Source organism: Lepus europaeus, chromosome 2 (assembly GCF_033115175.1).
Source record: "Lepus europaeus isolate LE1 chromosome 2, mLepTim1.pri, whole genome shotgun sequence".
NCBI classification, from domain to species: domain Eukaryota; kingdom Metazoa; phylum Chordata; class Mammalia; order Lagomorpha; family Leporidae; genus Lepus; species Lepus europaeus.
In genome coordinates, this window is record NC_084828.1 from 134185290 (window position 1) to 134194799 (window position 9510).

At 55.1% G+C, this 9510-nt stretch overlaps 1 protein-coding gene across 2 annotated transcripts; it reads right to left on the reverse strand.

Annotated features, from left to right (window-relative positions):
* Positions 1-219: 219 nt before the first annotated feature.
* ZIC1 (Zic family member 1) lies at positions 220-7279 on the reverse strand. 2 transcript variants are annotated; one of them, XM_062213379.1, is made up of 4 exons: positions 6895-7279; positions 3200-4514; positions 1583-1746; positions 220-880 (listed from the first exon to the last, which is right to left on the reverse strand). In XM_062213379.1, the coding sequence occupies exons 2-4, from the start codon at positions 4179-4181 to the stop codon at positions 683-685; spliced, it is 1344 nt and encodes a 447-aa protein (XP_062069363.1). In that variant the 5' UTR covers positions 4182-4514; positions 6895-7279; the 3' UTR covers positions 220-682. The 2 variants fall into 2 exon arrangements, with proteins under 2 accessions (XP_062069363.1, XP_062069371.1); XM_062213387.1 differs by lacking the exon at positions 6895-7279 and adding an exon at positions 4925-5028.
* Between the last annotated feature and the right edge of the window lie 2231 nt (positions 7280-9510).

The following is a 9510-nucleotide window of genomic DNA, read 5'->3' on the forward strand; positions in this document are numbered from 1 at the left end:
TACAAAAAAAAGCACGTTAATACCAACCATATTCTGTTAGGTCGACGTGGAGACTGTAATCGTACAAAGTAATTCACATTTTGGTACACATTTACTAGAACATTCTTGCCATTCAGTACAAACAGTTGGCTTTCGGCCGCCCACGCCCTCCCCCTCCCCCCGCCCGCCCGGCCCCTCCCCCCTCCCTCAATGCAAAGACCACAACGCCACGATCCCACCCGCCCGCTCCAACCGAGATATAACTATTTACAGAATCCAACAGTACAGTTTTAAGCTAATAATTCTGTATTTACAAGAAAGCAAAGCCAAAAAGAAAAAAAAAAAAAAAAAGGCCCGAAACCCCCCCGAGAGCCGCGGTTCCAATGCGACCAGACACCGGCCCTAGGGGCTGGCGGCATTTGGTCAGGCGACCGCCGCCTCCTCGACCCCCTCCGGTCCCCCCGCTACCCAGCCTCTGCCAACACAAGGAAAAGAAAGAAAGTGAAAGGAAATTTTTAAAAAGGCTCGACGCTTCCTCTCTCAGTCCCGGGTCTACTGGCAGATTTTTTAAAAAACACAGGCTGGCGGGGTCTGTTGGGGGCGGGGGGAGCTGTGTGGTTCGCAGGGTTCTTTCGGTCATAGTGTGGCTACGAGTGTGTTCAGTCTCTTAAATAGGGTTTTGTTCGGTGTTTTGTTTCTGGTTTTAAACGTACCATTCGTTAAAATTGGAAGAGAGCGCGCTGTGGCCGGCCGTGTGGTGCACCGCCGAGGAGGAGGGCGACAGGGAGCTGGTGGTTGGGTTGTCTGTGGAGGGAGACACGATGGTGGGCGGCGTGGAGGACTCGTAGCCCGAGCTGGCGGCCGGCGACGGCTGCGAGCCCTGCGAGGACGATTCGTGGACCTGCGGGAATAAAGTCGAGTTTTTACGGAGATAAAACGCCAGCGCGGCGGCCGCCCGGGGCGCAGTGAACTCGGCCGCGCGCCCCTCTCCTCCCGGCGCCCCGGATCCCCGGAGGCCCAGCCGGCGGGACTGGGGCTCGCTGCCCCCCTCCCGAAGTCAGGCCGAGGCCACGCACTCCAGGGACGGACCGAGCTCCTGGGACTCACCCAAGGAAAAACAAAAAGTAGGTCTGGGAAGCGGGAGGCTGCGGTGGAGGCTGGGGTCTGGGACGATTCTCTCCCTCAACTTTGCCTGCCCAGGTTTAGGTGAATGGATTCTTCAGGCCAGTGTGCAGGGCCCTCCCCAGCTCTTCAGGCCCGGGGCTGCCAGCCCCAATCCGCAAACCTCGCTCGCTCGAGCTGCCTACAGCCTGCCTCCCTAGCTCTGGGCCAAATTCCGTCGCTCCCTTTACTCGAACGCTCACTTCTTTTTTGCATTTATTAGGAAACCGTGGGTTTAAGAAGGCCTTGGGAGTCCCCCATGCCTTTTTCCAAGCTCCTGCGCTGTGTGTCCAGCGCCACTCAACAGAGCGGAACCGCAGGCTCCCCGCCTCCTCTGGCTCCTGTTGCCCGCGCCCGGCTACCGCTCGCCGCCGCCTGACCCCGGCCTGAGAGCCCAGAGGGCTCCGGCCTCGAAGGCGGGCGGCGAGAGCGGGGCGATTACCTTCATGTGTTTGCGCAGTGAGCTCGGGTGCGTGTAGGACTTGTCACACATCTTGCAGAGATAGGGCTTGTCGCTCGTATGCACGTGCATGTGCTTCTTGCGGTCGCTGCTGTTGGCGAAGCGCCGGTCGCAGCCCTCGAACTCGCACTTGAAGGGCTTCTCCCCTGGTGCGAAAAGGCGAGAAAGAGAGGCGTGCCGATTAGAGCAAATCCCTTGGCCTTTGCAAAAAAAAAATACACACACATACAGAGACACACACACAACACACACACATACACATACACTCAACCAAGCGGAAGGAGTCAAGCCAAATTAAAAAGCCACGGTACAGGATGACCAACTTGAAAAACCCAGGACTTCGGCACAGTCACAGACCTTTATAAATATTTTTAAACTATTTTAACTCCAAATGCAACTAGATCTACAGCTTATTTTCAGGACTGTTTGCGGTGGTTGTTTTTAATCATTAATAATAATAAGTTTGTTTAGATCTTAGAGTTGCAGGAAGTCTGGATGCTGTGTTTTCTGCCCAGGACGAGGGGGTTGCTTCTTCCTAGCTCTAGTTTTTGTGTCCGGGTTTGAGTCTCCAGCTGTTTTGCCCCTCTCTCCTTCCCCCCACTCCCAACATGCACTCACATTTTATAACGTAATTTAGGACAGAGGTGGGGGGTAGTAGTGATGATGGGGAGCTCAATGCCACAAGTGCTTCCCTGATACAATAAACCCCAAGTTCCCAGTGCGATTCTCATGCATCACCCAAGAAAATCAGAATAGGAAAGGAGTCGAGAATCTCGGGCCTTGTGGGCCTTGAAAGGCCCAGAATGCCCTACCTGACCCTACCCTGCAGCCTTGAACTCTGAGAACTTTTTTTTTTTTTGATATCTTTATAAATATTATTACTGCCTACTTGATTTTTCAAGGCCAGCTCTGGCTACCCAAGATTTAGAAAACCACCTGGCAGAATTTAAATGACCAAAAGGACTGCCAGGCCTTCTGCTGAGCCCCCCACCCCCACCCCCAAAGACCCCCTTTCAGACCAGGCACTAGAATTGGCTCATCAAATATTTATAAAGCCCCCAAAGCCTACTCAGTCCCAAATTACTTCCTCCCCTCCCCAACCCTTTTTTGTTTATCCCTTTCTGGTTTTTTCTTTTCTACACCCCCTAACCCCGTCGCCTCGGTGCCCTCAGCCCCTTCCTTTGGAAAGTGCATGCAGAGGGATGCTGGCCCCAGCAGCTATTCGATTTGTCCGCATCTGGAGTGGCTGGATCCTCCGTCGCCGGCCACCTCTCCTGGTTTTCCAGTACCCTAAGGTTCCACCAACCCTGGCTTGGCTTTTCATTTCTCTGGGACCTTTATATTCCTCATGTTAAAAAATCTGTATCCCCAAATCCTTGTCCTCTACTCACTCTCGCTCGCTCGCTCGCTCTCTCTGGTTTTCCATAATTTCAAGCTCCAGGCTAAACATCAGCGCACACTTGGCTGAACCTGACCCCCGGACGCCCCTGAGGCTGAGGTTCTGCCTCCGGGCCTCCGACTTTTCGGATTTTGGGTCCCAGGCCAGGGATGGGGACTGGGGTGGGAGTGGAGGGTAGGGTCGTACAGCGTTTTCCGTACCTGTGTGCGTCCTTTTGTGGATCTTTAAGTTCTCGGAGCGCGCGAAGACCTTGCCGCAGCCAGGGAAGGGGCAGGGGAAGGGCTTCTCGCCCGTGTGCACGCGGATGTGGTTGACCAGTTTGTATTTGGCTTTGAAGGGCTTGCCCTCGCGCGGACACTCCTCCCAGAAGCAGATGTGGTTACTCTGCTCCGGGCCGCCGACGTGCTCCACGGTGACGTGCGTGACCAGCTCGTGCATGGTGCTGAAAGTTTTGTTGCACGACTTTTTGGGGTTGGCCAGCTGCTCCGGCTCGATCCACTTACAGATGAGCTCTTGCTTGATGGGTTGGCGCATGTAGCGGAAGAAGGCGCCGGCGCCGTGGTGCGCGGCCATGTTCACGTTCATGGGCCCGTAGCCGTGCAGCTGTGGCGCGGCGTAGTGCTCCGAGCGCGGGCTGGTCACCTGGCCGTACTGCTCGGGCCGCGGGTACATGTCCCCCGAGAAGCCGAGCCGCATCTGCCCGTTGACCACGTTGGGCGACGCGTGGCCGGCCGCCTGCTCGTGAAGCCCGGGGAAGAGGAGGTGGCCCGCGGCGTCCGTGTGGCCGTGTGGGCCCCCGAAGCCTCCGGCCGAAGCGGCGAAGAGGCTGTGCTGTGCGCTGGCCGCCGCAGCTGCGTCGCTGAAGCCCCGGTTGCGGAACAGAAAGTCCCGCGTGGAGTTGAAAGCTGCGCTGGAATAGGAGCCGACGTGGCCCGGGTGGTGGTGATGGCCCAGGGCCGCTGCAGCCGCGTAGCCGGGCGCCTGCGACGTGAAGGCCGTCTGGCCGGCCGAGGCCAGCTCGTGCGAACTGGGGTTCAGCTTGAAGGCGCCCATGCCGTCGGCGAACGGGTTGATGCCCAGGCCCACGTCTCGCTCGGCCACGTCGCCCGCCGAGTGGTGGCGGGACGCACCAAAGGTGGTCACACCGATCGCAGGATACTGGGGGCCGGCGTCCAGGAGCATCGTGGCTGCTCGGGGCGAGCCCCGGCCTCCCCCGCCCCCCCCACCCTCGCCCGCCGAGGAGGGAAAATAGGGAGGAGGAGGAGGAGGAGGACCGGGAGGCGGAGGAAGAGGAGGAAGAAGAGGAGGAGGGAGGGGGAGTCCACCCACCTCGCGAAGTCTTAGCCTGCAGGCAGCGGTGCGGCGCGCCCCGGCGCCCGCCGGGCGGAGCGCGGGGAAGCCGGACGGCTGCGGGCCGCGAGTGCGGCGGTATCCAGCCTCCGCCGCGCAAACCCCGCTGGCCCGGCTCGCAATTTCTCGTCGCTCAGTCTCTGCCGTGAGGGCCCCGCGTCAAGGCTGCCCGGGGAAAGGCATGGAGCATCTCAGCCCCCCAAAAAACTTCCTCCCGGATTTGTAGCATAGAGGAATGTGCGCGCCGGAGCCGCGACTGCTCGCCCTGCCTCCGCCGCGCGCCGCGCGCCCCTCCTCACTTCTCCACCAGCCTCTCGCCCTTTCTTTCCTCTCTCGCTCCTTTCGCTCAGGCTCGCCTCCTCGCTCTTTCACTCTCCTTTTTTTTCACCCCCCCTCTGCTTTTTTTTTTTTTTTTGCAGAAAAAAAAAAAGAAAAAGAAAAGAAAGAAAAAGAAAAGAAAAAAGAAAGAAAATAAAGGATGGGGGTAGAAGAAAGAAAGAAAAAGCCAAAGAAAAGGCGCAAATCATGCACAATATTGTCTTTTGCGGTTTATCTTCCTGGGGAGAAACTTTCACCTCCTCAGCCGGGCGGTGAGCGCGAGACTGATAGCAGCAATCATTCCTGCAGATAAATGAATTGAAAGGACGACACCGTCCCCCCCTTGATGAATGGGAGCAGGGGGAGGCGTCACGTGCTGCCGACGCGGACTCCCATTGGTGCGCCCGCACTCCCCCCGCGCGCGGCCGCCGCGCCAACGGAGGGCGCGCAGAGGCGCCGCGCGCCGCTCATTGGCCCGCCCGCCTCATCAATCCCAGGTATTGTAAAGCTCTTGACATCCCCTTTTGACAAACAGGGCTGCCAGGAGTAGCAACTTTTTTTTTTTTTTAGCCAAATTTTTTCCCTCTTCTCACGGAAATTTTTTTTCCCGGGTTTCTTTTCCTTCTCGTAGTCATATACATCTCTCCCCCGTCTTCCTCCTCTCCCTCTCTCTCTCTCTCCCTCTCTCCCTCTCTCCCTCTCTCTCTCTCTCCCCCTCTCCCTCTCTCTCTCTCCCTCTCTCTCTTTCCCTCCCTCTCTCCCGCAAACACAGCCCTACTCCTGGATGAGTGGCGAAAGACTTCGCGGGTCTCGGAGAGCAGGAGGCGGGGATGGGGCTGGCGGCCGCGGCAAAGGCACTTCCAGAATGTCCCGATTCAGCAACTTTCTTTTCTTTTCTTCCCCCCTCTTTCCCCCTTCCAAGGGCAGCCAGGGAAGCTTTTGTTGTTTGCTCCTTTTGAAGTTTGCTTTCCTCTTGCCCGGTCCCCTCCGGTTTATGGTGTAAGGTCTCCGGAGCACACGGACACTCCGTTCTCTGGACTAGAGATGTGATTTCTCGGGGTAACCCGTGGCCTCGAGGTTTCTCAATGGTGTCCCATAGGTTAGACTTCCTCCGCGCCCTTCTTCACCCCTCCCCCAGCAAACGCAGGTGCTTGGGAGTTCTTAACTTTCCAGTTACTAAGATCGGTGGGTTGGTTTTAAAAGGCAAACTGGAAGCGTCATAGCCGGTTTTCGCCCCCCCCACCCCCGTGTCTTCTCTCCCTTTCTCTTTTCTTCCCTGGCTGCCCCGCCACCCCCCTCCGTCTGCACCCCTGTTCCCAACGCTGGCCCCTTTCATTCAGGTAAAACTGTAAATTTCCCGACGCGCCATTGTTCCTCTGGGCTGCCCAAAGCTCCCTAGAGATCCCCGAATACTTTTTTTTTTTTTTTTTTTGGTATTTAAATCCCGGATAGATAGGACCAATGTAAATTTTGTGACATTCAAACCTTTTCTAGTTCACAAATCAGTCACCCTTGTCACAGTTATTGAAATTCCGCAACTCGCCACACCAGGACGGTGGAAAAAGCGGGCGCGGTCTTTGTTGCCGACCAGGCTTTTGATCGCCAGAGAAAATTTACTTACCTTCAGATGAGTGAGCAGAAAAAGAAATAACACTCCCTTTGATTTAGTTAGGAAAATGCAGACATTTGGATTCAGTGCAAACATACAACACTCGCTTGTTTTCGCGATGCGGCCCTCGATTAACCTGTCTTTGCCCAGCGCAAAGTCTATTCAACAACTGCGCGTAGTTGCTTTTTGTCCCGTCCACAAAGAGCCATTGACTATATATTAAAATGATTGTTGAAAGGTAGAGGACTATGGCACTTAAAAGCAGGCAAAAAAAAAAAAATCCCTGTGACTCAATCAATTAAGCGGAGCAACATTTATGCATTTCAAAAAATGCACACGGATGCGGGGGGTTGGGGGATGAAGGTTGCATTTCTCCGCAGCTCTGTTTAAAACCCAGCAGCCGGGCCGAGGGTTTAGCCCAAGTGCCTGCATATTCATTAGGTCTAATTATTTTCTAGTAAGGAAAACACAAAAAGCCAAGAGTCGGAATCCTTCAATTTGCCCTTTGTTTCTAACTTCATTTGGCTTCTTTGCAGCTGAATCAGAGCCCTAAACTCTTTTTCCAGACAAAGAAACCTCAACTCATCCTTTCACAGGCGGCCCCGTTAGGAAACTCACCAGTGCCCCGGCGAGAGGAAAATGAAAATGAATTTTTTTTTCCCCCAGTCACTAGTGCTGGCCGCACTGGCTGAGGAAGGCAGGGTCAGCGTCGGCAGCTCCTCGAGTTTCAGGTTTTCTGCTCTTTTCACCGATTAAATTCTCTTTTGGGGTTGGCGAGATGGGCCGTCTTTTCCCTGAGCCCTCCAGACTCAGAAGTCGGCTTGTGCACCCGGGATGGTTTCCCGGTGTCAGGACCTGGCCGAGCACTTATGCTTGTGCTGGGAAATAGAAATTCGAGATGGAAAAAAAGAAAAGAAAAGAAAATCAAATATTCTGTCCCCAGCAACAAGTCTGAGTCCAGCAGCTCAGCAGTTCAGCGTTCCCCACCAACTTTGAGTGGAATGGAGTGAGGTGTGGAGAGAAAGGCTGGGGCTTGAGGGTTTTTTTTTTTTTTTTTAACTATTGCACACTTTGTAAAAAAAAAAAAAAAAAAAAAAAAAAAAAAAAGATGTATCTGAGCAGCTCGTTTTTTCTGTCACCTACAAGGGGAAGTTGAACCTCACTTCCTTCCCTGGGAGTTGTAAAAGTCCTATCTGCAAAGAGAAGTTTTCTCTAGAGGCTTACTGCTCTCACAGGGGTGAACAAATATTGAAAACCCACCTCGCCCGCCTTTCAAAAAAAAAAAAAAAAAAAACAAGGGAGGGGACCTGAGGGGGAAGGGTAGCCGTTGGGAGGGGGAGAGGGAAAAATAATTCTTCAAAAAAGAAAAGTCAGTCTTCTCCTCTCCAGTCCCTGGAAAAGCCAACGGGGATATTGACAAGAGGGTATTTTTAGGAAACACATCCAAATATACAGGGTAAGAGTGAATGTAAGGAGAAAAAAAAAAAGTTGTGGGTTGTAGAAGTTATCAAGTGGGATTTGCAGCGCTCTCTGCAGGAAACGCGAGCGGCTCCAGTTCAAAGCCACATGCACCAACGTGACATATAAGCCATTAAAATATCATCCTGACGGCTCATTTCTGCTTCATCATACATTCCCTAACTGCTTCCCGAAAGCTGGAAAAGGAGAAATGAAGGATGACCGCCTCGATGGAACCACAAAAGAGAGGCTTGCAGGGGTTTGTGGTCCCCCCTCGGCCACCCCGAAGTGATATGCAGAAATGAGGCGATCCGGGCAACAGGTGGAGCGGGGTAAGTGCATGAGTCCAGGGGGCAAATAGAGGAAACCTGTCCCCACAACAGCCGGGTCGCAGGCACCCTTACGGGGGCCACTAGCACCCAAGCCCCGCTGGGGGAAGAGGCCCAGCCGGACTTTTCCCCCGTCTCTCCTTTCATTGCTCCCCCCCCACACCATGGATACAGGCCCCACCCCACTGACACAAAGGGGAGGGGGGGACCCTTCCACGGAAGGGCCACGTTGAGGATGAGCCCATCCCTTCTTCCCAGGAAGAGGAGGGAACAAGGGGGACAAATGGAGCTCCCACTGGCACGGGGACCAAGAGCAGCTTGTTGCCCGCCTGCCTTCCCTCCCTTCCTTGTAAATTGCCTGGGTGCCTCACAGTGGGCACGAGAAAGGGGTACCACGGCCTGGAGCTTTTTCTCTCGGGGGAGTGAGCAAGGGCAGGTGCAGGGAGGGGACCCCGTGTAGGCAGCTTCTCCTCCCTGCCCCCATAGGGCTGGTGCGGAGCTTCTCGGCTTCCCCTGTCCAGGGTCAAAGAGCCAAATTAGCCAGGCTGAATGCAACGTGATAGAACTTCTTCGCGCTAACCTAACTGCAGATGCCGGCTGGGTCCGCCTTCGGGGCCGGCTTCTTGCCCTCGCTCGTCCAGGCGCTGCCTCAGGACACTGACCGCTGAATCGGCTCTCTGTGCGCGGCCAGCCACGGGTTTGGGACTTGGCTTCTTTTCTCCTGGATGCGACTGAGGGGCAGGCCGCAGCCCCCAGGACTCTGGCCACTATCTTAGGTGCAGGAGCACTGGAAATTAGAGACAAGTAAGGAGGAAATAGGGTTGTTGTGAAAAATAGCTAACACTGGCTCAAAGGCTGGGCCTGAAAGTTTGAAGTTGATGAATGGAGCATAGGACCCGTTGGCAGCTAGTGAATTTTAGGAATGGAGAGGAGGGCGTAGGAGGGCTGCACTGCCACGGGCACCAACTTGATAGGGAACTCTTTTTGGATTCCAAGGTCGTATTTCTCCCCAGCAGCATTGGCATGGAAGCTACATATATCGCTGCCCCAGTTTCCCTGTTGGTCTCAGTCGCATGCAGATTGAGGGAGGAAGCTTAAAGGGAGTAAATGTCTAGTCTGCAGGTCCCCTCAGCTCCGGTTGCCCAGCCATCAGCCCGCAGCAGCGGGAACGCGGGTTCCTCCCTCTAGGGAGCGGGACAATGAGGACCCAATCTCTCAGATCAACTTCCTGGCGTATCAGGGCCATGTAGAGAGAGGGGAGATAGAGCGGTACAGAGTGGGGGTGCAGCAGGAGGTGGCAGTGGGCAAAAGCTGAAGCCGGTTTCCTCTGGCTGGGGAAGTCGCAGGCAGCCTCTAGGGCCTTTGCCGTGTGCCCGCCAGGCCCAAGCTCCCTCAGAGGGGCAGGCGAGCCTTCTCTGCCTAGTTTTTGGATTCATCAGAGTGGAGT